This window comes from Puma concolor, chromosome A1, assembly GCF_028749965.1.
Source record: "Puma concolor isolate L17-30 chromosome A1, mPumCon1.1.hap2, whole genome shotgun sequence".
Lineage (NCBI taxonomy): Eukaryota > Metazoa > Chordata > Mammalia > Carnivora > Felidae > Puma > Puma concolor.
In genome coordinates this window covers 113,956,930-113,984,467 of record NC_141667.1, presented here as the reverse complement: position 1 = coordinate 113,984,467, position 27,538 = coordinate 113,956,930, and the positions used below count along the sequence as shown (strand labels likewise).

Below are 27,538 nucleotides of genomic sequence, written 5' to 3'. Positions count from 1 at the left end.
CAAGCACTTTGTCCTCTTTTCCTTCTTGCCTCCCTCTCTGCATTCCTCCCTCTCTTCCTCTCTCTTTGGAGAAGGGCTGTTTGGTTTATAAATTAATTTAACTTGTTTCTGGAAATGGAGCAAATTAAATTTTACATGCACAATTGTACATGCACAATTTGATGCACTTGTTTCTAAAGTGTCCGTCTTCCTGTGATGGGAGGCTTAGGCTGCATTTGACCCTTTGTTGGCCCATCCCCTTCCTCTTGCGTTCACATTTCTCATGGCAGCCTGGCAGTTCGTTTCAACATGGGAGATTCCAAGCATTACATCTTTGGTGCCTCCCATATAAAATTATGACTTTATGACTCATAATGTTTCTCTGATGTTTTGGGGGATACGTGGGACAATTTTTTAAAAATTAAAATTAAAATAATTTAGCCCAATAACTGCCAAATGACCGAGGAATACAAGTGTAAAGGAGACATCAAGTATAGAAACAGTTTTTTGCTTAAGGAGTAGTCTATGTGGCCACCTTGGATGGTAATCTTTACTATCTTACTAATTAAGAAGAAAAATCAGTCAGTTCCCACTATACATTGTGGGACAGTAGTCTTAGAAGCAGAAGGTTTGAACGCCTTCTGGAAAAGCATATTTTCCAACTTTAGCCTTGGGCATCCATCCCAAATTTGTATATTTATTTACAAATAAATGGCCAATCTCCCTATGGAATTATTTAAACTTGTACAATAGGAAGAATAAAAATCAGTAATCTAAAAGACTTATTAGAAGAAAATGCAGATTTGTAATATAATGAGGATACACCTATTTATAGACTGTTGGTTTTAAAACATCTCTGCTCTGGAGTTTCCACCTAAGGCTAAAAAAATAAAACATGTCTAAAATCTGAGGTCCTTATCTTTTTAAAGATGTTTAGTAACTCCTCTGCTTCTTGGTAGTTATCAAAAACATTAACCTTCCATTGCTCTGTTTTTAGAGCTTAGGCACCATCTACAACTTTCTTCTTAAAATCTTGTTGTGTAGTTTAATCCCTTACAGAATGTGTTAACTCTTTTCTGAATCATCCTTGACATGGCTCACAAAACCTATGTTCAAACATGTCCAGAAATGAAGTAATCACCAATACATCAAGTGACTGATTTCTGTATTAGTTGGTTCTCCATTTTGATCACAATCTATACAGTTCCAATCATTTTTAACCATTGAGGCAAAGGGCTTTATCCCTTTGCAAAACCCAACTTGGATAAAGTCCCAAGGAACATCCTAGTCATTATTTATTTGCTTTTCTTTCCATGGCAATTTCCAATTTTATTTGCTTGTCTCTTTTTTTTAATTGCCTTGGACACTTCATATTGAAGTTGCTGTCCTGGCAGAAAGAAATATTAAAGCTGAGAGATTTTTGCCTGTCAATTTCAAGCAAAGTGGAAGACCATAGCAGTAATCTCATTTCCATTTGAAAAAAAAAAAAAAAAAAAGAAAAGAAAAGATCCTAATATACTGAGGAAAGACGACTTGTAAGACATCTTTACCTCTTGGCCACTTATCATTTTATTTAAATAAGAGTTATTAGCAGTGGTTTGTCGTCACGTCTTTGAAAAAAAATGGCATACAAGAATTAGGTCTATAATACCTATAAAATACAATATATGTAATATGTATATATGAATTTGTATACATATGAATTTCTGTAGCGACTCTGAAAACCTAAACCATAATGTTTATTTATTAATGTTAATTTATTAATGTTTATTTATTTTTGAGAGAGAAAATATGTGAATTATATGTGAAACATATTATTATATCAAACATTGCACTTCAGAAAGAAACTTAAAAAAAAAGATGAGGGGCGCCTGGGTGGCGCAGTCGGTTAAGCGTCCGACTTCAGCCAGGTCACGATCTCGCGGTCCGTGAGTTCGAGCCCCGCGTCAGGCTCTGGGCTGATGGCTCAGAGCCTGGAGCCTGTTTCCGATTCTGTGTCTCCCTCTCTCTCTGCCCCTCCCCCGTTCATGCTCTGTCTCTCTCTGTCCCAAAAATAAATAAACGTTGAAAAAAAAAAATAAAAAAAAAAAAGATGAAAGAGCCTCTGGGAGTAGTAATATTTAACATGTATTGCTGAGGGCCTGTGCTAAACAATTACCTGTGTTCATTCATTTATTCTTCGTAACACCCTTGGAGGTAGTCAATCATAATCCCCATTTCACAGTTGGGGAAACTGAGGTGTAGAGAGGTTAACTGATTTTTCTAAGATCACATAGTAAGTGATGGAGTCAGAGTGTGAACACCAGTCACATAACCCCAGTGTCCCTACTCTTCACGGAGAGCCAGTGTTAGTCACACTACCAGCATCAGAATGACCAAGGCAGGCATGCTTGGAGACAGTGCCAATTCCCAGAGTTCACCACCAAATATACTAAAGGAGAGCCTCTCAGACTGTGGCACTATGTTAACACAGCAACTATAATTTATGAGTAAGCCTGTCCAAAAGAAGAGGTTTCCTAAAACTTCCCTGAATGTGAGGTTAGCTCCAGTTATTTGTCCATACAAACCAGTCTGAACTACATCAGAAGTTATTGCTGTTGGCAATAGCAAAATAAGGGAAGAAACCCTGACCCAAGTGGTCATGTTCTTCAGCAGCTTAAAGTGGTCTTTAGATGTAAAGAGTCATTCATTCGTCTTTCTGTAAAGGATGAGGGATCTGTGCAAATCCAGCCTTACTGCCTTGCCCATCCACCTTTCCCTCACATTTGTGAAATGAGTGGCCAGCTTGAGCATGTAGTCAGGCAGAACAAAGAACTCACAGGGATCAGACCCTGACCTTATTAGCACAGCATGAGCATCAAGCCTGGCATACTCCAGCCTGGGTGGTACCCAGCTGGACAACTTTCTGTCTTTCCTGTAGGAAAGAATTGGTAGATGCCAGTGCATCTGCTCTCTGACTCTGCTATCAAGCTATTCGAGCAGTAGGGTCTGTTGGCATGGTAAGAAAAATACATTTGTCTGGCACACAAGCCCCAAAAGAACTTTTTGCGTTGAAAGTAAAAAACGGAATTATAGTCAGAATGCTAATGCCCTTTCAGGCTTCTCATGCCAGCAGCCATGTTGTCAGTGAAATTTAAATGTGGGAAAAATGCTTTTATGGGCTGCCAGATTGTTTGGCAAATGACTTAGGTCTATTTAATCTATTTGTAATGCAGTGATTTTGGTAACTTTTTTTACTATGAAAGATAAAAACTAAATGTTGATTTATCCATAGGTTTTATTCCCCATCAACAATGGTTTTCTTCGTCTTAGCTAACCTCTCTTCTTACATTTAAAAGGTATGAGTGTTTAACATACTTCTCTTCTAGTAAGTGATGGAGCTGCACTTCAATACAGGTTCTTTTTCATTTCATCTGGAGACATAAAGTGGCTGCTTCCTTGATAATAGTTCTGGAAATTTGCTTTTTCTCACTGAGTAGAAGATTTAACTCTTAAATGGAATTCAGGTTGAATAAATTCTGTGGATGTTATTCTGTATTTAGATCGTATCAAGTTTTAATATGAGTTTGGCCTTCCTGAGATTTTGTTTATATACAGTGCTATGGTTACATTTTACCCCTTTCAAAATCAGTCTGCATAGTAACAATGGTAAAGGGGCCCTGAGTGCCCATGGCCTGTCTTCCCTCCCCACACTGGCCTCTTTCCCTCTCCAGAGGAGAGTCCACTGTTCACAGTCAGTCCTCAGCACTGGGTCTGCCTTCCTAGCTTCCCCAGCCCTGGCAGCCAGTGTCCAGCCCTATTTCCTCCCACCCCACCAGTAAGTCCACTCCTGTCTTGAATAAAGATTTATTTTTAAAAAATCTGTTTCCCATGCTGTATCAGAAAGACTTGTATATCTTCATCTTTGGAGGAAGTCACTATTCAGACTCCTGAGACTTAATAAAGCCTCCTTGCTTTTTTTTTTTTTTTTTTCTTTTCTCCATGAGCACATCTCTCATTAACTCTATCATCTTTGTGGCTGGCCTCTGACCTCATCTCTGATTTCAGTTCCTCCAATTATAGAGCCGAACGTCAGATTCAGCTCTGCATTGGTATCTGATCAGAATAGAACCGAAAAGAGACAATTGCTTAAATACCAATTGAAGCCATCTTTTGATGGTTTCAACATAGCCAAAAAATGTAGGCAAAGAAGCCCAGGTTTGTCACCTACTTAGTTATTGGGATCTTGAAGCCTTACTTGCAATTATCCTCTATTATAGGAGGCCCTGGAAGACTTTGTGCCTTATAAAATTGAATCCTATGTAACCTCTTATGGAAATGTTATGTCACATGGGGTCATGGGTGAAATTGCCCCATGCTGTATGAGGCCTGGGTGTGACTTTCCCTGTTTCCCAAATGCCAGTCAATAGGATTAATGTTTTCCACTAACTCAACAACTTGTGAAACCATAGTCAGCAACTCAGGATTGCTTTGATGTTTAGACATTCCACGTGGATGGAAGGAATATCATCACATTATATTTTAAAAATCATTTACGTTGCAGGCTATTCATAAAGAAACAAATATATTAGACCCACTTATAAAAGAGAAATGTATGCCATTAGTAATAGCGGTGTTGTTTCTGGTCCAGAAGCCTTTCCAAAGGAAACATCCTTTCCCTGATATCTCTTTTCTCTGGCTTTCCAGTGCTCCCCAGAAGACAGACAATGATTTTATCCTCTCATGGCCCATGTCTGTTACACGGCCAGCTGCCTGCTGCGAGCTTGCTGTTTCCCTGTGTGGAGCACGTAATGAGATGCTACGGGACTTCTGTTTCTGTAGCATCTGGTTTCTACATTTTCATTTCCCTTTGTCTCCCTGTGTGTTTTAGAGAATTCATTCATCACACATCATACTCATTGTGAAATGGTTCTTATCTACCTCAGTGCACCGTAGTTTGAGATGTGGAACTCACTACTTTAACCTTGAAACACTGTTGTGATTCATTAGGCCTTTTGTCTCAATGACGGTCAAGACACTCATAAAAATAAGAAAGTGTAGAGGACTTTAAAGAAATTTGTGAGCCTAATCAAGTGATAGTCCTGATAGAGATTTCATTGTGTGTTTCTTCTTTGAAATCTGTTCCATTTTTATGTGACGGGGCATGGAGAGAGAAAAAGAGGGCATGTGGATTCTGGGTGATTCAGAAGGATTCGTATCTTTATTTCTGCTCCTTCCCGAGGGTGGAGGGTGGGATAAGTGAGGAATAATATTCTACTGAGCAGTCCATTTGCATCTTAACAGACACTTTCTCTTAGAATTTGACATGCTTGCTTCAGTTCTTTACCATCATTAACACAAGCAATAATGGTGCTAGCTATAGCATTTTATAGCTCGCATAGTACTTTTCTTATTTGCAACTTTCAGTTCAACTCAGTATCAGGTAAAGATTTCAATTTGGAAATCATGCAGCTGATGCTCAGAGAGGTCCAGTGATATTTCTAAAGCCACACAGTATGTATATCAGAGCCAGAGCAGGAACCCCAGCTGTTCTAACACCAAAGCCCTTGCTCTGTCCTCCACATGTTGCTGCTTCCGGGAGAAAAATATAAAAGAGGTTCCATTTATTGAGCACCTAGTGTGTGCAAGAAGACTTTAGATATATGAATTTACTTAATTCTTACCACAACCTTAAGGGGTAGATCATATTATCTTTATTTTAGCTAGAAAGTGAAAATTCAGGGGAACCTGGGTGTCTCAGTTGGTTGAGCATCTGACTTCGGCTCAGGTCATGATCTCACAGTTCAGGAGTAAGAGTCGGGCTCTGTGCTGACAGCTCAGGGCCTGGAGCCTGCTTCAGATTCTGTGTCTCCCTCTCTCTCTGCTCCTCCCCTGCTCACACTCTGTCTCTCTCTCAAAAATAAATAAAGATTTGGGGCGCCTGGGTGGCGCAGTCGGTTAAGCGTCCGACTTCAGCCAGGTCACGATCTCGCGGTCCGTGAGTTCGAGCCCCGCGTCGGGCTCTGGGCTGATGGCTCGGAGCCTGGAGCCTGTTTCCGATTCTGTGTCTCCCTCTCTCTCTGCCCCTCCCCCGTTCATGCTCTGTCTCTCTCTGTCCCAAAAATAAATAAACGTTGAAAAAAAAAATTTAAAAAAAAAATAAATAAAGATTTTAAAAAACTTAAAAAAAAAAAAGAAAGTGAAAATTCAGAGGGGTTTAACTACCTGACCCAGCTGGTACTGGGTCATAGATGACATTTTTTCTCTTTCATTTCAGACTGTGCATCCTGCTACAGAAGAAATAAGAATTTGTTCTCCATTTTTTTTTTCCCTTCCAGACACTACAGTTTAAAGGGGAAACAGGGCATTCTTCTTTCCATTTACATCACCAGGTGAATTTTCAGATGCAGAACAAGCTCTTCTATAGTACTTATGGATAAATATTGTTTTAGTCCCCACAGGGGTCTAGTGAAAGAGAAATTTACAAAGGAGAGCATCAGTGCCAGTCTCTTCACTCCTTGCTTTATCTCCAAGTTTCTCTATCATCCTGACTGTGGTTCTGTCTGCTGACCACCTCCTCTCAGCCCCTCAAAACCTACCTGTCACTGGGGAACCTGCCTTACCTTTTCTTGGAGCTTTTTCCAGTTCCCTTCAAGCTGTCCCTTCTTGGATTCCCCTGGAACACATTTCACCCATCACACAGTAAACTCTTCAAATACAGCCAGCTTCTCAGATTGCTTTTACAACTTTCATTTTGTCAGGTTACTGGAAATGCAAATTATTTGATTTAGATATTGCCTCTCATGGATGTTTATTCTGTATTTTTTTCACTACCCAGCCCAATGTTAGGAATATAGATTTACGTTGTTTGGTTAGTTTTTACCAAGAAGTTAACCCAGACAAAATATTTTTTTTTAATTTTTTTAACATTTATTTATTTTTGAGACAGAGGGAGACAGAGCATGAACGGGAGAGGGGCAGAGAGAGGGAGACCCAGAATCTGAAACAGGCTCCAGGCTCTGAGCTGTCAGCACAGAGCCCGACGCGGGGCTCGAACTCACAGACCGCGAGATCGTGACCTGAGTTGAAGTCGGACGCTTAACCGACTGAGCCACCCAGGCGCCCCAACCCAGACAAAATATTGATTAGTTAAAACAACCTGATTTTTTCCTTATATAAATTTTGAGCCTGAATGTTCATTTTGGCTAGACACTAAATTGCTTGGGCTAAGTTAAGAATTCATTTTATTCTTGGTTAAAATAGTCCAGAAGAATAAAGGAATGGCCATGTGATAGGATATTTTTATTTCTTTTTGAAGTTCCCTTGGGCTTGAAAACACAAGACAGAAAGGACGGGTGCCCCCACCCTCTGCGGCCGCACAACAATGCAGACAGGATTTGTAACCTTCCTCTTTAATTTTTCAAAAGAAAATTGGAATTCTTTGAGTTTTCTTCTTCAGTTTGCCCTCGCCTTTGCTTCTCAGCTCTGAAAGGCATTGCAAGGGCCTCTGATCTTCATCCTCTCTCATCTTCCTGTGCCACGGTATCACCCTATCTTCATCGTTTCAAAGGGAAACTATAAATAACTCCACTCTCCTAGGAGACCTTGACCACATTCTTGTGTCTAAGAACCACATTCCCATCATTGTACCACAGATATCTCAAGTCAAACTTGTACAAAAAACTAAAGGCAATGTAATTCTCTCATGTGTCACTGGTGTTTTTCATCTTTTGATTACAACATCAAAACTCACAAATTTTACCACGATGAAAATCAAGTTATCCAGTGTTCTCTCTCATCCTTCATTACTTCACTTCCATCCTTTTAAAGAAATATAAGTAGACAAGAAATTGTTTATTCATAAGGCTAGGTCAAGGCAAAGATCACCTGTGGTATTTTTTGGTCATATTTTATTTTATTTTATTTTTATTTATTTATTTTAATATTTTTGAGACAGAGAGAGACAGAATGTGAGAGGGGGAGGGGCAGATAGAGAGGGAGACACAGAATCTGAACCAGGCTCCAGGCTCTGAGCTGTCAGCACAGAACCAGATTTGGGGCTCGAACTCACAGACTGTGTGAGATCATGACCTGAGCCGAAGTCAGACGCTCAAACTAACTGAGCCACCCAGGCACTCCTAATTGTCATATTCTGACCCTTATTATTCATCACAGTTTTCTCTACCCTCTAGGAGAAAATGTCAGTAGTCTGGAACGTAGACCTTGTATTTTCAAGAAAGAATGAAGGTGCATACAGAACTTAGTCTATAAAGATCAGGTACACTTTTGTTAAAAATAGAAAACTATATTTTAACAGAGAATTGTATTTCAAGTCAGGGAATCTGGGTTATTGTTGATTATTTGGCACTTAAAATTTTTTTTAATGTTTCTTTAGTTTTGAGAGAGAGAGAAAGAAAGAGGGGAGAGGGAGGGAGGGAGGGAGGGAGGGAGGGGGAGAGAGAGAGAGAGAGAGAGAGAGAGAGAGAAAGACAAGTATGTGAGTGGGGCAGGGGCACAGAGGGAGGGAGACACAGAGTCCCAAGTAGGTTTCAGGCTCCAAGATGTCAGCACAGAGCCGTAGCTGGGCTCGAAGTCACAAACTGTGAGATCATGACCTGAGCCAAAGTCAGACACTTAACTGACTGAGCCACCCACGGGCCTGATTATTCAGCACTTATAAACTGCATGAACTTGATTATCTCACTGGCCTCTCTGGGCTTTCATTTCCTGATTTGTAAATGAGAATCTAAATGTTCTAGGTCTGTTTCAGCTCTGAATTCACAGAATGTTTTTAAATATATTTTTCCGGGGCGCCTGGGTGGCTCAGTCGGTTAAGCGGCCGACTTCGGCTCAGGTCATGATCTCGCGGTCCGTGAGTTCGAGCCCCGCGTCGGGCTCTGTGCTGACAGCTCAGGGCCTGGAGCCTGTTTCAGATTCTGTGTCTCCCTCTCTCTGACCCTCCCCCATTCATGCTCTGTCTCTCTCTGTCTCAAAAATAAATAAACGTTAAAAAAAATTAAAAAAAATAAAAAAATAAAAAATAAATACATTTTTCCCTCTTACAGGATTTTTGATCTAGTGCATCAGAAACTTTTTAGTGTTGAAATTGGCCCTTTAATATCTACTCTGTTACCACTGTATATGGTTATATGTTTGCCATCTTATTTTATGACTTTGCCTTGACAATCCTGATTCTATTTATTTATTTCCTGCTTTTTCTTGGATTGGTTGAGTGCTTTTATTTTCTCCAATTTCATTCTTTCCTTTATTAGTTTGAAAGTTGTATCTGTTATATATAAGGTGATTATTAAAATTCCACAGTTTATATTTAAAATAAAAATTTAATATCTTTATTTCCCCAAAATCAAATACTTAGAATAATTTAACAGCTACTGTTTCCCACTCTACATAACAATGTTATGCACTGTTCCGCGCTTAATACTATCTTGACATTTTACACCCTAAATTAGAGAACCATGTTCTGGAAGAACAGGTTTAAAGAAATCAGGACTTGTCATTGGTACCACATGTTTGATAAAGGACAACTGGGATGAGAAACAGAAATTAAACCCCTGGATATGGCAGTCAGGATGTCACTGATTACTTTAGCATGAACCATTTTAGCAGAGTGTTGGGACCAGTCGTGGTTACCACTGGTGAAAGAATGAATGGAGTTTGAAAAAGTGAAGCTGACAAAGATCAAAAAGCACATACATGAAACAGGTGTTAAATAGTCAAATGACTACATCAAACATAGAGCCAGACTGAAAAAAAAATCCGAATTGTCCAATAGTCAACCTAAAATTTGGGGGGAGGAGTAGACTGTGTGTGAGAAAAGGTTGGCCTTAGTATGATTCCTGTTATTTGCTACTTTTATGACTCAGAACTGGTGGCTAACCTCTCTATTTCTCAGTTTTACCATCTATAAAATGGTCTACTACCTCAGAATAATTAAATAAAATGATAAATGTGAATATACCCTGAAACGTATGAAGTCCTGCTAATGTCTCCATTCTTCATGTTGTCATTGTTCTATTTCACTGGTGGTTACTCTGGTGAAAAGTCTAAATCCGTTGATGTTAAATATCACACATTAGTATTATGTCTATCGAAATCCTGTTTCAGTCACACTGTGCTCAATGTCCTATGTCCATCCTCAAACCACAACTTGAACAGATACCATTTCCAGTCATTTTTTTCCTATTTAAAAGGAAAAGCTCAGGCAGAGCCCAGACATTTTTAGGGCAGTGAACTAAAAATTTTTAGGGCAGTGTATGGTACTATAATGTGACAGTGGATACATGTCACTATAATTTTGTCCAAACCCAAACCCAGAATATATAACACCAAGAATGGACCCTAACATAAACTATGGACTTTGAGTGATAATGATATGTCAAGGTATGTTCATTAGTTGCAACAAATGTACTACTCTGGTGGGAGATGTTGACGATGAGGGAGGTTATGCATGAGGCTATGCAGAGAGTATAGGGGAACTCTCAATTTTCCACTCAATTTTACTATGAACCTAAAAATTCTCTAAAAAATATAAGGCTTATTAAAAAACAAAAACAAAAAATACTCAGTATTGCTGAGCCCAGAGCTTGGTTTAAAATGTGCTTGTCACATCCAATTTAATACTCAGATTCTTTCCTTATAATCCTGGCTATATTCCTAGGGACTGGTGGTGTAATAAGAAAAGGGGTTTGACCCACTCTTTTACCCTTTCTGTACCTCCTTTTTGTAGTTACTCTTCCCATGTCAAAAGTGGAAGGAGAGCTGGGAGACAAGGAGACGGCAGACAGCTTTATCTAATGGGAGATGAATTATAATTCTTTCTTGGCTTCGCCAGCTAAGCCTGTCCTGTTGTCCACACCTTCTGTGTAACATATAGTCAAATGCTGGTTCTCTAATGTAGGATGTTCAGGGAGCCCTGCAGGGATCTCCTGCTGTTCAGTGACATGACATGGAAGTTTGCTCAGGGTCCTTTCCCTTCTAACATTCCTTCAGCTGCCTCCTTTCCCTGTTAGTATACCACTAGACTCATGCACCTCATCCAGGAGACAGACATCCAGGAGATGTCTCAAATGCAGCTACCTGCTTTGGTGTTTATTTATCCATGAGAAACTCACATAGCCTAGCCCTGTTAACCAGTGGGAAGTCAGACCTCCCTCCTGCCTCCCTGTCTACCCTGCCATTTCTCTCCAAGCCTTAGGAACCCCACACAAGTGCAGATCAGTACTCCCATTGCCTACACAGACACCCATCCAACCCACTCCAACTGGCATGTGGCTTTGTGAGTGACAGTTCCATCCCTTTGCAAGGAGTCTAGTTTGAGTCTTGTTGCCAATTTTAGGACAACAATAAGATTCCCACTGAAAAGCCTGTTATCTTTTAAAACAGAACATTTGATCATTGTAAGCATTTTGGATCGTGTTTTGTGAAGAAAAACAATCACCATCTTGACTAAAAGCTTTGAGCATGCCTGCATTTGAGTATTATGCCCCAGGTTTTGACAAAATTGAGCATAATCAAAATCCCACTGGGAAGAAGTATGTCAAAGAGATTAATTAAAAAGAAAGCAAAAATGGCATCTTTCTCTGTGTTAATCATTCTTAGAAAGCAAGCTCTTAAATAAAATGAGTGAAGATGCCTTTTACACAGCTTTGTGAGTTTTATTAGGTCTTAAAGAGTTCACAAGAGCGGTTAGTGTTTAGTGAAAGTGTCTTAACTTTCATGAGCAGAAACATACTATTGGTTGATATGTTAGGGTCTTACTGACAATGGAGTCAAAGGCTGCCAATAAAAGAGCTCTATGTGACTGTTCCTCTCTTCCAGGGAAGATGAATTGCCATGGTAACACTGCCAAGAAATAATAGGTCAAGTTTTATCCTCTGCCTCAGGCTTATTTTATTAGGTTTTACTTAGAAGTGGATGCCATTATAAAATGAAGGTTTGGGTATTTCAAAGCTAAACATCATGACAAGAAAATCTGATCAATAAACTAGTGTAAGAAGGATGGATAAAGGACAGTTGGTAGGAAGGACATCTAAATTGATTGAAGAACTATTTAGAGGCCAGTTTGTTAGTTCTGTCTGCTAAAATGTGGGCTTGACTTACAGATGATTGTGTAAGTGTGTGTAAATGAATTGAAAGGGACTGTTTGTACCAGATCAGTAGAGAAGAGTGGTTTGTAAATTTTTTTTTGACAGAAGATTAACTGCTGTTAAGAAAAAAGTTTTTACTTCATTCCAAAAATAAATATGTAGTAAGAAAACAAAATATTTAAGCTTCTTGTTTTGCTTACTATATTTATGAGACTATATGCAATGCTCCTTAATGCCTGTCTGTTCATGAAAATGAAAAAATAACCTAACCCTTGAGGGAAAGTACCATCAAACAAAAAAAAATGATATGTGATTATCACCATTTTGTTGTTGCTTTTGTTTTGGAGGGTCATGTCTCAGAATACCTCATGAGTTTGCATTTTTCTATAATAGCATGTCATTCGTTTAGGGGTAAAATACCAACATGAAGCAATATATAATTTTTGTCATTTCAAGCAACATTGTTCTTTCCTTCATATATGTATGTGTGTGCAAATATATAAAAGTCTACTTTTTAAAATCCCAGAGGTATATCAATTCACCTTTTTGTGAACAGATTTTTTTTTTAAATTTTATTTGAGAGAAAGAGCAAGTGGGGAGAGGGGCAGAGGAAAAGAGAGAGAAAACCTTAAGCAGGCTTCATGCTCAGTGTGGATCCCACGACTTTCAGATCTTGACCTGAGCTGAAGTCAAGAGTCGGGCGCTCAACCCACTGAGTCACTCAGGCACCCCCAGAATTAGTTTTATATAAGTGGAATATAGTAATGCACTCTAGCATAGCATCCTTCATGAATTCAGGCAGCAAGACTGTGTTAGGCTTCTCAATAAGGCTACCTTTAATTTTCTGTATTTTGTCTTCTGTAAAGTAGTAAGTGGGTATGTGGGTAGCTGTGAAATTTATATTGCTTCTGCCCTGATCATGAGGATTCCAGACTGGAGTCAGTGACTCCAGCAGCAATCCTGTACTGCAAATTGGGTGGCTTAAAAAAATAGAAATGTACTGTCCCACAGTTCTGGAGACTAGAAGTCCCCTTAAGGTGATGACGAGGCTACGTTCTCTCTCAGGCTCTAGCAGAGAATTCATTTCATCCCTCTCTCCTTATTTCTGGTGGTTGCCAGCAACCCTTGGCTTCCTTGGCTTCTTGATGTATCACTACAGTCTCTGCCTCTGCCTTCATATGACCTTCTCTGTGTGCTCTGTGTCTCTGTTTCCTCTTCTTCAAAGGATACTAGTCGTAGGATTGAGGCCCACCCTACCCTGGAATGAACTCATATTAACTAGATTACACCTACAAAGACCCTATTTCCAAGTCAGATTCAAAAGTTCTGGGGATTAGGGCTTCAACATATCTTTTGGAGGGAACCCAATACATCCCATACAGTGGCTATGAATTGAGAGAACCTCACCACTGAGGAGGTGGTCTCATTTACAATTTTGAATCTCTAGTCTGTCTAGTTCTTTAGAAATGGTATTTTCATGATTTTACCTAATTTTTTGTAGCCATGTAGGGGATATGATATTCTGATTAATGAAATGCCTTTAATGTGTAGAATTTTAAAATCTATAAAAGTATGTCTCCAGTAGGTAGAATAAATTTAACATAAACCAATCACTGTCCCTAACTGGTAATACGTGTTCATGAAATGTTTTTTGAATGAATGAACAAAAGAATCAATGGGTCAATCAATCTACACTGTTACTAAACTGTATTAAGCATCATTTAATCTTCATATGATGCTTCCAAATAATTCCTACAAGAGATTACTACTTGCTTGGAGGCTTGCTGACTATTCCGTTTCATATCTTTGTGTCTGTTTGGAAATTTAGTGAAGTGTGTCTATATCTTAGGTTGCAGGATCCTCCTCTTTCATTTCTGCTGACAAAACCTCTTTAGTTGTCACAAGTCACGCATTATATCACACGTATAATATCACATATTATATCCTCTAGTTTAATTAAATTACTTTTGTTGATCAACTAACATCAATGTGTTCAATTGCGTTTCTTCACATGTAAAATTGCCTACTTTATCATGTATTCGGATTATCTATCCTTTAATATGTTTTTCCCTGTCTAGTCATTCAATAAATGTGTTTTAGTTGTGGTGATGTTATCTGAGTTATATTCCTTTACTAATGTTTACTTTATTTTCCTTTTAATCCAGTTCAGAGAGGAGTAACTGCCAAAACAAAAATCAAATTACAATAGAAAGCTATTTCCTTTATCTTAAAGCTGCATGTTATCTCTGCGTAAGCCCAAAGGGTTTGAGAATGCAATATATACAGTTATAAAAAAAAAATAGAATATTTCACCAGAAAAAAATTTAAGGCAAAGACAGAGATCAAAATGCCAAAATTCAAACTGAAAATGTTCCTAGCTACTACTTATCAAGCTGCTAATGTTTTATATTTTACAGTTCTTTTCTTGACATGCACTCAAGTATTTGCTAATCAAATCTATCATTAAAGCCAAAAATTCCTCTTAAAAATGTGGATGAGAAATCACAATATTTAAGCCAACTAAAATCATTTTATTTTTCTTAAAAGAGAAGAAAATGACAGCTAACCTTCATGGAAGACAGTTTTCAGTTTTAGTCATATTTTTATCCTTCACTTTCTCTGTAAGAGATTTCCAGTTGTGTTTTTCAATTATAGGAACTCTTCATTTATAGAAAATCAGCAGGTATCCCCAGTTATCAGAATCAACTGAGCAGAGGAACAATGCAAAACCAAGGTTGGGAGCCATTTTTCTGAACAAATTGAGAAGAGGTACCATTGTAGCCAGTTATCTTCTGAGACTGCTCACATTTAATTACATTAGTGGCACTTGACATTATAAAATGTTTCTTTCTTTCAAATATAACCTTCTATCATCATTAGTAAATGTCAAATGTAATGAAGTGTTTTTCTGACTTATTTTTCTTCCTGATACCATGGGAAAGAACATGCTAATGAGTTTGTAATTCTGAAGCTGTTTTCAGTGCTCAAAACCAATGAAGAACCAACTTGGTGTCTGTTTTTTTAGCTTAGTTTTACTCTTTTTGTTGTTATCTTTGTATTTGGGAAGATTTCCTAATACACTTCCCCTATTTGGTGAAGTTTCTTATTCCTCCTAAGAGCATTTAGGTGACAACTACCTCTAATTAGATTGTGTTTCTGGGTTCAAATCAGAATGGAGTAGAAGGCCCTGACCCTTGCTGTGACTTGAGTGCTTTCTGAAAGTTTCTATTTTTTTTTCTCTTGTAAGCTGGTTTTCTTATAAGCTGTTTCTGTCTACTTTTAAATTTTGGTAATGGCTATCCAACCGTGTGGTTCCCTGTAACATATCAATCATAATACAATAGGGCCTTGATTTCTGCTCTCTCAAAGATTAACAGCACAGAGACTGAAATGAATGTTTTATAATGCTAGAACTGGTTTCTTTACTGTCAAAATAAAATTAACATCTTAAGAAAAGAGAAGCCATCACTGGAAGAGGTCAAGAAGAAGGGGATGTCATAGTTTTCCAGCACACCATTATTCAGTGTCTGTGTTGAAGACATGCTTGACAGAAAGAGTCTGGGTCACCTCTTAGCAGTGCCTTGGGTGTATTGGCTGTTTTCTCCTAGTGAAAAATCAGGGGAAAGCTGTCTGTTATATAGAGAGGGCAGCAGGAATGGGGTCCCCAACCTATGAGAAGACTACTCAATGCTAGAAAGCTTTTTTTATTTTCAGGATTTTTATCATTTTAATTTTTACACATTTTGTAACTTAAGAAAAAATTTTTTGAGTATAGTTGACACACAATGTTAGTTTCAGGTATACAACACCCTAACCCTAACCCTAATCCTTGACTGAACAAGTCTTATGTGTGAGGCTGTGCTCACTACAAGTGGAGCTACATCTGTCATCATACAATAACATTACAGTACCAAGGACTAGAAAACCATTTAAAGTTACTTCACAATAAGAAAAAAAAAGTAATTTTATAAGTAACATATTCTAGAAAGTAGGAACCCAGGATGAAAGTAGATGTTTTAAATTAATTATGAGGAGTTTAGTTCCCCAAACAGCCAAAATATATTACACAATCTCTGATTATACCATGCTTTGTAAACATAGTCTTTGGGAATTTGGTTCTCTAACTTTCTTCTTTATTTCACAATTGGATATGATGTTAACTGAATTAAATCCAACATATATCTAAGAATATCACATAAGCTTAAGACTGGCTTCTTTCTGCCTGATAAATTTGTATATTTATCTCAATTATATGCAGCTGATGATATTAATGTTTATCTTGGTTGTCTACATTTTCATATTTACGTAATATTAAGCAAAGTAAAATAAAACATTCACGTAACTTCCAGGGAACTTCTATTATGGAGGCATGCACCTATGTGGCATTATTATGCTTGGGATTCAACTCTTTTTAAAGATTAATTAGCTATTTATGTGCCTATATATAAATAATTTTTAAATTAGATTATTTAGCATTTTTCTTAATGATTTCTAATACTACTTAGCATATTAAAGATAGTAACTTTTGGTCTTCTGTACTATGAAAATATATTTCCCACTTTATTTGATTATGTATCATTTTAATTTGATTTATACCTTTTTTTATATTCAAGGAATTGTCAAATTTTCATGCAGTAAAGTCTGTACTTAGCTTTTTGTTTTCAGCCAATGGTGACACGTTCTGAAAGATCTTTTCCACAGATTTTGCTCTATTTTTGCTATTTTAGGTACCATAATTTGTTTTCATCCTATCTTTGGAACTGTATTTCCCTAATACCATCTCATAAACATCTCCCTGGTCCTTGTTCTTGGTTTCATGAAAAGTCACATGCTTGGCTAATTCTCAACTTCTTCATATCCCCATGTTCTCCCGGAATCACTTGCTGATTTCCTTAGCCTTTTTTGATCACCCTTCTCTGAAATGGCAGAGGCAAATAAAATATACCACACAGACTAGGAGAAAATTGTAAGCAGGGTCATGTTTCTTAGGGTTAGTCTATGGTGGGGTGTAAACATCTAAACAGGAGAATACCTGTGGTGAGGAATAGCATTTCCAACATGAGCCCATCCCAGTAGTGACACTCAGATGTTTGTTTCATTTTGATCACAAAGGATCCTATTCTTGTGTCATCCAACACATCAGCTTTCCCTACAAGGGCTATTAGGGCGACCTGGGTTATACTCCATGTGCAATGGAGACATTCCTGGGAGAAGAAGAGAAAGACGATCCAGACTGAAGTCAGAAGGAAGATAACATTTCTTTCCAAAGTGCCCAGCACCTAGAGTACTAGGAAAGAGAAATCAGAGCCCGGGAGATCGGACACCAGGGAGTATGGTGTCATAAGCGATAGCCTAGATCCTGTGAAGACAAAGGGGCAAGAAACAGTTGAATCGAGGAATAATTTCTTGAGCTACACTAAACTATACATGACATATACAGGTGACTTCACTGATGTATCTGCCTGATTCCCAGGTTTCACCATAGCATGCCATCTCTTCTGCAGGCCCTGAACCCCTGTATTTGTAAGCTGCTACCTCCCTTCTTGGGCTAGCCTTGACTCCCCAGCCATCAAAAACAACAGCCAGTACATGGCATCTGTTGACCACTATTCGTATGCCAGGTTTTGTGTGAAGCACTTCACATATACTGTTCTACATGATCCTAACAAACATGCTAGACTTTAGAGAGGTTAAGTGGCTTGTCCACATTCCCCTAGTCGTGTAACAGGAAGACAGAAACCCCAAATCTCTTGACTCAAACATCCACAGGAAGCATATATTTTTATTCTCATTTTACAGTTGAATAAGCTGAGATTAAACTGTATGCTTTTAAAAGCAGGGAATTTTCATAAAATTATTTTTCCCCCACAGTGGCCTCTGCTTAGATTATAAATACATAATGATGGAGCTAATGAACTCTTCTGGTTTTAAACTGTACAAAAAGCTACAGGGTTCTGATATGTATAATCTTTCTTTTTCTTTTATTTTCTATAGTGATCTTCTGTTTAATAGAGTGAACATATGTAGAAGGGGTATTTTGAGCTAGATCTCTACCAAAAAAATAATTCTTCATAATATTGTAGAGCTGCTATCTGGAAATCATTAGGGAAAACAAGACTAAAAAGATATATAGTTATACATTGCAAGCACAATTTAGACTCTCTATTATGACTGTTTTTGGAATAATTAATCACTTCCTAAAACCTTTATTGCCTTATTTTTTGAGAGATCATTATTGTTATTTTTTAGGACACAGCAGGCCAGGAAAGATACAGAACTATCACCACAGCCTATTATCGTGGAGCCATGGGCTTTATTTTGATGTATGACATCACAAATGAAGAATCCTTCAATGCGGTACAGGATTGGTAAGTAGGAGCAAATACTCCCATCACTAATGGTGTTTTCATTCAACTTTCTCTTCTTCCTCAAAGCACTGACCACACTGCAATGTAATATGTGTACTTATTGTATACTGTGATCTCCCTCATGCTTCATAAAGCAGACATGTACTAGCTACGCTAAGAGCTGTTGTTTAGGGATTGAGAAGAAGTCATTTTGGTGATTTTTCTACATTTTGTACCTTCCAGTGCTTTGCATCCTGTCATGCCTAGTTCCATGGAGACTTTTGATTTTTTTTTAATATAAATAATGAATGGTTTGGAAGTTTACTGGTCTAATATAGGGATTAGGAAACTGAGAACCATAGGTCAAATCTGGCGCAATGCTTGTTTTGTAAATAGTTTTATTAAACATAGCCATGCTCATTTTCTTATTGCCTGTGATGGCTTTCACAGTGCAACAGCAGAGTTAATTAAGTTGTTGTAACAGAAACCATATGACCCACAAAGCCTGAAACCTTTTCTATCCGGCTTTTGACAGCAAAAGCTTGTTGACCCCTTGTCTAGATTTGTTAGTTTTCAGTTTTTCTTCAAGTTGAAAAGTTTTGAAGGACTGAGATAAATGCAGAGATAAAACCAAAGCATATTCTGACCCATGGCTACACCATCTCTATGAAAACCCCTCTGTCCGTGGTGAGTATGGTTTGCAGTGGAGAGCGTGTGCCCTTGGGTGCAGCTTCCTTCAGCTTCTTCTACCAGCACCTTGGAAGGAGACATGGAAGAGCTGATGGTCACGGTCATGGATTCAAGCAGCAGGTCTGAGCAGAGTTGCTTTCTTGTGGAAAGAGCCAGAGTCTCGCTAGAGCTTTGTGTATTATTGGGAAGAAAATGGAGCTCCCGCTGCTGGTACCAGGACTGAACAGATACCATATTTTAACTGAAAATATGGCTTGTCTTCTGCAAGGAAGCATTAGCTGTACAAAAGTGAAATAAACTGGGGCACCTGGGTTGAGCATCTGACTCTTGATTTCAGCTCAGTTTGTGATCCCAGGGTCATGGGATTGTCCCCCATGTTGGGCTCTGTGCTAGTGTGGAGACTGCTTGGGTCTCTCTCTCTGTCTCTCTCTGTCTCTCTCTCTCTCTGTCTCTCTCTCTCTCTCTCTCTCTCTCTGTCCCTCTATCTCCCCCCACTCCCGCCTCTGCCCTTCTCCCCTGCTTGAGTGTGCACTCTCTCTATCTCAGAAATATTTTCTTTAAAAGTGAAATAAACTATATTTTTTTCTGTTTTACATGATAGTATAATCCAAAGTGATTTTTTTTAATTTTTTAAATGTTTTTATTTATTTTTGAGACAGAGAGAGACAGAGCATGAGTGGGGAAGGGACAGAGAGAGGGAGACACAGAATCTGAAGCAGGCTCCAGGCTCTGAGCTGTCAGCACAGAGCCCGACACAGGGCTCGAACCCACAGACTGTGAGATCATGACCTGAGTCAAAGTTGGACGCCCAACTGACTGAGCCACCCAGGCACCCAAAAGTGATTTTTTTTACATGTGTATTAGCTCAATTAAGGTTGGATGCTATTAAAATCTTCAACTTACTTTAGATTATTGCTTTTACAGTTTAATTTTCATCCGAGAAAACACCGACATCTTTTCCATTTACACACATAAACACACACACACAATGCAAGAAATGATACGTTTACAATAGCATCGCAAAAAGGAAATATATAGCTATAAACTGAAAAGGGGAAGTTTGGGATTATATGAAAAAGTAATGATCCTCCACTGAGGCACATAAAAGAAGGCCTAAGTACTCTTCTTTTTAGTAGACTGAATATTGTAAAAATGCCAGTTCTTCTCAAATTAATTCTTAAATTAAAGGCAATCCCAATTAAATACCAGTAGGTTTGGTACAGAATGGAAGGAAATAGAGAGTACAAACATGACACAAATCTATATGGGGATTTAGTTTATGATGAAAGTACCATTTCAAATCAGTGACAGAAAGGCTGGTTCAATTAAGAGTGTGGCGATATCTAGTTAATTGTCACGCACAGCTCCAGCACACATACTGCTGTGCAAAATGGTCATTTTAACTTTGATTATTTCCTCCAGGAAATCTTGAGACCCAGTAGTCCCAGGCAGGAAGTGTTCCTGAATCACGTTTCAAACTTCAGGATCCCAAATGCTGTTTGCACCCTCAAGAATTAAGTTCATTAAAACCAAATGGCAATAAGGCCGGGAGCCCAAGCTCTCTATACTCCTGACTCTAGTATCAGAAATGATGTAGAGAAGTTCAGTGTCCATACGCCCTATTCCACACCTTCCCCCACTTACTCCAGTCAACCCAGCTTTTCCCCCACCAAGGCTTCCTCACCTGTCAACAGACTACCTGCGCGCTACATCGGTCTTCCTCTTCCTCAAACTCCTTATTTGACTCTTAACTCACTCTTCGTTTTTGAAGCTCTGTTTCCTTTTTTGGGGTGGGGGAGGGGAGGAGTATTTTCCAGATTCTTCTTGTCTCACTCTAGGACTGCTTCACTTTCTACTTCCAAGATTTCCCTCACTCAGCCAAGGGTAAGTGTACCCCCATGGTTTGTTCAGTTGGGCTCATTTTTAGTTTCCTTGCCTATCTTATCCACTCACACATATCATTTATCACTTACACCAGATGGCTGCCAAGTTTACATTTCTGGCTCCAGTCTATCTTTTAAGCTGCTGTGTTGCATTTCCAGGTGCCCAAAATATTTCTTCACCTGGATATCCTGCTGGTGCCTCGGAATCAATGATCTCTGCCTGAAATTGCTCACCTGCCTGACATCATTATTTCTTCTCATTGAGACCACAACACTCTGTCACCCACGGTCCACCCTGAATCCAGTTCTAACTTCCAACCATCCTAATCTGGAACTTGATCTTGAATATTAATTTTTCCTGAATATCTTTTGATTCTGCTTCTGGCTTTCCATTCCTTCTGTGACCATCATTGCTTCTTCTAATTTTTTTTTTTCCCTCTACTCTCATAGTAGCCTTTCTAACTGATCTTTCTCCCTTTAGATTTCTTCCTGTCCCAAGCTATCCTATCCCACTGCTGCTATCAGAGTCTTCCAAAGGAATAGGATCCTAAAGATCACTGGAAGACCCTTGCCCAAAATTCTTGACTTACCATCACCTACTTAATTAATTAAAGTTTCTTCAGCCTGACTTTCAGACACACCACATTTATGGATCCGCTGTGTCTTTACAGTCTCTTCTCACTATCCTAGAGTCCAACTGATCTATTCACTATTTCTACAACACATCCTAAACTTTCCAACCTTTGTCGGTTTTTCCTTTGATGTCACACCTGCTTTGCATACCTTTTTCACAGCCTACTGCCTCTACACCATGTAGGTCTGTCAAAACCCTTGTCCATCCATAAGCCAATCCTTACTTACTCATTTTTATTCATCCACAATTGTATGATCATTATTATTAGAATTTTCTTATCCATTCAACAAATATTTATTGAGTACCCACTCTTGACAATCTGCCAGACATTTTATTTATGCCATCATTTACTATCCCAGTTAATGGATAGTAAATTCAGATCCCCCGGTTCTCTGATATAGAAGTCTCAGCACTGTTTTTGATTTCTTTTACACATCACAGCTCATTGACCACCAAGTCCAATATTTTAACTTTCTGCATGCCTCTCAAATCTATTCTTATCTTATGTCCCTATTGCTACTGTCTTCATCTAGACTGTCATTAGCTCTCATCTACTTTAGGAACCTTCTATCTTGTCTTTTTACCATTAGGTCCTACTCACCCCACATTCTATATCATATGGCCATCAGACCTAGTGAACTTTAACATGTCTTAAAAATAAAATCTGTAGTAATGTTTTATTACCTATCATAGTGCTCCCTAGAGCCCATCTGAATTACTGTGAACCTTTGACAACATGAAGAAGCCCAGGGTCCACTCTGGACATACTAAGCCACATCTTCAGTGATAAATATATATTTATTTGGCCATATATATATATATATATATATTTAATTTTTTTAACGTTTATTTATTTTTGAGACAGAGAGAGACAGAGCATAAACGGGGGAGGGTCAGAGAGAGGGAGACACAGAATCTGAAACAGGCTCCAGGCTCTGAGCTGTCTGCACAGAGCCTGACGCGGGGCTTGAACTCACGGACCGCGAGATCATGACCTGAGCTGAAGTCGGCCGCTTAACCGACTGAGCCACCCAGGCGCCCCTGGCTATATATATTTTTGAAAGCTTCATGAATGATCCTGAAGCCCCTTTCTGATTAAGGCCACTCATTCAAAATGAAATCCGAACATGGTAAACAGTGTAGCCTCCATTTATCTATTTCACTAAAATCATCTCCTGCCACTCTCCTCCTTTGGCTCTTTATTTCAATCAGAAAAATTGTCTCAATTCCTCTGCTCGGAATACCTTCTTTGTTATCTTTCCAACTCATTCACCTTTTAAGACCAGCTCAAATGTCAACTCTTCTATGAAGCTTTTGAAGATACTGCTCCCCCCTTTCCTATCCCATTTTCCAAGCCCAAGGGACAGTACTACTCACACCCTTATCTCTGCATCCATAGCATCCTAATATTTTCTACAGATCACATAAGGAACCTAGCAGGCTCTTGTTATTTGATTATGTTTTTTCTTCTGTATTAAACTGTGAATTCATTAATCTTTTTTTCTCTAGTACTGAATACAGTATAATCTTATAAATTTTTTTCTGAATTTTTATTGTAGTAAAATATACATGGCAAAATTTACAACCCTAGCCATTTTTTAAGTGTAAAGTTAGTGGCAATAAATACATTCTTAGTGTTGTCGCAACCACCACTACCATGCATCTCCAAAACCGTTCATCTTGCAAAACTGAAACTCTATACCCTTTAAATAATAACTTCCTATTATTTTCTCTCCTCAGCCTCTGGCAACTACTGTTGCCAGAATTTGACTTTTCTAAGTACCTCATATAAGTAGAGTCATAGTAATCTATTACTGTACAATAGTACAATTTATATTTTGAATGGATAATCCAAAGAACTATAGAGAAGCAAGCATTTTCTTTGTTAATATTCCAAAAGAAGATAAAAAATTATTTCAGACTTCCGTAGTCTGCAATTAATGGTTCTATTTGTCCTCTCCCCCAAAAAAGGTTTAATATTGTTACATATATTGCTGCTATGGCACTATTTATAGTCAACTTTTTATCATTCTGAAGTATCTACTTGTCTTAAGTGCTTAATAGATTATAAATTATTTGCAGAGAAATACTATCTTATTTGTTTGTGTCCCCTATTTAACATAGTTAACATTACAAAATAGGTATTTTAAAAAGTATTCTTCATTGAAAAATTGACCCATCAAAAACCTTGGAAAATGTTTAAGGAATAAAAACAGAATTGTATAGTAAGGGAAAAAAAAAAAACCTGTGTAGGAAAAAAAATCCACTTCAGCATTTCAAGCTTTCTTTGCATACAGGCCATGACTAAGCAACAATGGGGAAAGGAGGGAGCTTAGTAATATTCAGTGGTGACTTTCTACAATAGGAAATAAAGTATTCTCAAAAAAGAAAAAAAAAGCAAGCACAAAAGAACATATTCTCTAAAAAACTGGTCTCCAAGTGCTTATCTTATGGGTGCAAAAACAAACAAACAAACAAACAAACCCAAAAACAGAAAACATTTATAGCAAAAAATAAGAAATTAAATGAAAGTGATTTGCAGCTGAAGTTTCTAATACTTTCTCGTAACAAAATGCTCTTCAGTTGCACCAAAAGGAAAAAACAGTAGTTGTTTGCTGTGATCTCTGTAAAATTCTTAAACCAACTATAGGGAAATTTAGATTAAGTGTTAAATTTTTTTATAATTTCATTACACACAAATTCTAATCTGTTAAAAAGGTAGGTATAGAGACTTAGAGAAAATAGCAATAAGTTAGCAGGTCATGTTGAGGAAATGGCAGCGATCTCTTTTTTGAAAACACATTAGACTATGCTTTCAGTTTTCCAGTGGAGTTTTATTAGAGGAATTAAATAAAAATATCCTTTTTAACTTGGCCAAATTCCAAAGTTCTACAAAATTAATATAAAACAAAACTCACTGTGAGCTTATGTATAAGTTTATATAGAGTGTACAAATATTCAAAAAGACTGTGAGGAAGGACACATAAAAGACATATACAGTATGGTTAATGAAACAGAATTAGTCACACTCAAGAATCAGGAGAGGATAATTGTTTTAGCCTCATTCCCTGGAATTAGGGTGGAAAAAGCTTTCATGTTAATATTTTCTTACAAAGTATACAGTCTCAGGGCAGCCGGAGAGAGGAGTCCAAGTTCCACATACATGGATGAATCATTTTAGTAGAAGAGGGAAGCTTCGGTGTGGGAGGCAAGAGACTATGGTATTGGCCACAGGTGAGCTGCTCTGGGTTATGCCTTTCTTGTATTGATAACACAGGCGATCGTCCAACAGAGCTCTTGCAGAAGTGTTTAGCAAGAGCAATGACACAAGTGGCCAAGAGTCACCTCAAACAGGTGAAGCAAGATCTGAAAGAGCACATAAAAGGTGTCTGACAGAGAATTTACAAAGCTTATGGAAATCACAAAGATAAAATTGTTACTATATTTAAGATGAAATTTTGTTCTGAAATTCCTGGAAATCAAGGTGAAAATCAAAGCTGGGGGGACAAAAAGTAAACACAGTGTGTTATATAGCTCTCATTATAGGGGGGTGGGGAATACCATACTAATCCCCCAGGACAAAGAAAATTTTCTTTGAAATAAATTCTGATGGAAATGTCTTTTATATGGAGGCACATTGGATTTATGTCAACAATGGCTTTTTACAACTAGTACTAAAAAGACCTCACAAAACTCCTTTTTTATAGTGCCCTCAAAACACAGAAGGCAAACATTAGAGCATATCAGTGAAGGCCCTCTAAGAAGCTAGGCAAATACTACAATCTGAACACATAGATTTCTTGGAGTCTCTAACAATCTAAGAATTGAATGGTAACCTCTCAAGTGAATACTTGGATTCTATGCTATCTAGACTGTCTTCCCTCAATATCATTTTTCTATCTTATACCTTAGGTAGAAGAGAGTGTGAGGTTATGCACTCTGAAGAGGGCCTCAGATAATTACACTACATCCAATATTTTGGATTACAGATACTGACCTTTTATTATTATAAGTGTTAAGTCTTTCTAGTTTTTGGACTTCTTTTGGTCTCTTGAACTTCTCATACCTCTGGGGTTCTCTTCCTCTGGGCCTTTGAACATGTTCTACTTTCTATAAGAAATCACATCCTTCCAACCACCACGCAGATCAAGCCAATTTCCTCTCATCCTTCAAATTTCAGCTTGTTCATAATTTTCTCTGATGCTTTCTCAAATACCAGATTCTTTTAGCTGCTTCTGCAGTATACTTTCAAAACACTATCACATGTATGTCTTATAATATATTCTAAGTGTTTATTTAGTTCTCTGTTTTCCTGCTGAATTCTATGTTCCTTAAAGACAAGTACTTTGCTTGTCTTCTTTACCTTTTCATCCCAGGGCCTACCCCAGGGCCTGGCACTGAGTGGCTGGTTAAGAAATACTTATTGAATGAGTGAGTGAAACCTGCATGGAAAATGTACACCTTGTGGGGCTATCTGAATTAATTGGAGGGGCACCTGGGTGGCTCAGTTGGTTAAGCATCCAACTTCGGCTCAGGTCATGATCTCATGGTCCATGAGTTCAAGCCCCGCGTCAGGCTCTGTGCTGACAGCTCGGAGCCTGGAGCCTGCTTTGGATTCTGTGTCTCCCTCTCTCTCTCTGCCCCTCCCCTGTTCATCTCTGTCTCTGTCTCAAAAATAAATAAACATTAAAAAAAATTGAATTGATTGGAGTATTTTGTAAAAAGATGTGATAAAGTAAGGTGGCTGTAAACAACCCTCTTGGGAACTGCAGTGAGGCTTGCAATGGTTCTTTGGATTTGTCCACATGGTGAAAATATGTCTAAATCATGGTCAGTAAGTAGACTAACTGACCAGATCCCCATTTGCTTAAACTTGCAGTTTGTTAGGGAGAACACTGTGTGCAATTGCAAAGTCAAAGGTAGGAATTTAGTGGCTCCATTGCTGTAAAAAAAAAAAAAAAAATAGAGCTTACCTCTTTTTATTAAAAAGAATTTTTATAAATATTTAAAGAAATATGTTTATATTTATATTATATTTATATTTATATAATAAATATATAAATTTAAATTTAAATATTTAAATAAATATTTTAAAAATATTTATTTTTTAAATAAATAATTTATTAGAGAAACAGGTACCAAATAGATTCAAATAGTTCTAGAAACCCAAAATCACCACTGCAAATTTCACTGCCTTTGAAATGTTTCTCAGGTGAGTGAGTGGTGGCCCACAAGTTCCCTGGGTCTCAGTTGGAGCATGGCCCTGGGTGTATGGAATTTGGATCTCTTGCCATGGCTCTTCCTAAACGTCCAGCAGCTAAGACTCAAATATCTATGCCAACTGCAGTGCCTTTCAACTTGACTTAAAATCTTCTCATTCCTGACTTTAAATGCATTTCTGTTCTAAGTATGGCATGGCCACAGGCTGCTGTATTTCCTGTAGGAGAATGTCACTGGCTTATCTCCTCCAACTTTATTTATTTACATTCGGCTTTTTATGACACAATGAGGAACTCTAAATATAATTTTTTTTAAGGCAGGAAATCTGGTGAGCAGATTGATATTTTTTAAAAAACCACCAGAGTGAGGATAAAAGTCTAACACCGTCTTCCCACCAGTTTTAAATAATTCATTTCTATGACGTTCAGGGTACCATTGCAGATGTGCTAGAACCAGAATGAAATTTCACCTTCAAATATTCTCTTCCTCTGCAATTTTCCTTGTTTTTTTTTTAATCCAAAAATATATAATGGTCTTAAACGAAGGTGCTATCATATTAAATATGAATTTTAGCTTGATAGTAACAGCAAAGATAAGCCTTTGTTCAGGGCTTCTTAATCCTGTTCAAGGGTCCTATCAACTATAGAATCAGTTCTGTCACAGCTCAAAGGGGGCAGTTTTGGGATTAGAGCACAGACA

At 38.0% G+C, this 27,538-nt stretch overlaps 1 protein-coding gene across 2 annotated transcripts in view; it reads left to right on the top strand.

The window, feature by feature from the left end:
- The window catches only part of RAB3C (RAB3C, member RAS oncogene family), a 282,400-nt gene that overhangs the window by 111,657 nt on the left and 143,205 nt on the right, over positions 1 to 27,538 (top strand). For both annotated transcript variants that reach the window (XM_086700488.1, XM_025924493.2), the window contains exon 3: positions 18,315 to 18,433. In XM_086700488.1, the coding sequence (XP_086556614.1) occupies positions 18,315 to 18,433 (119 nt within the window). The remainder of the gene's footprint in view (positions 1 to 18,314; positions 18,434 to 27,538) is intronic.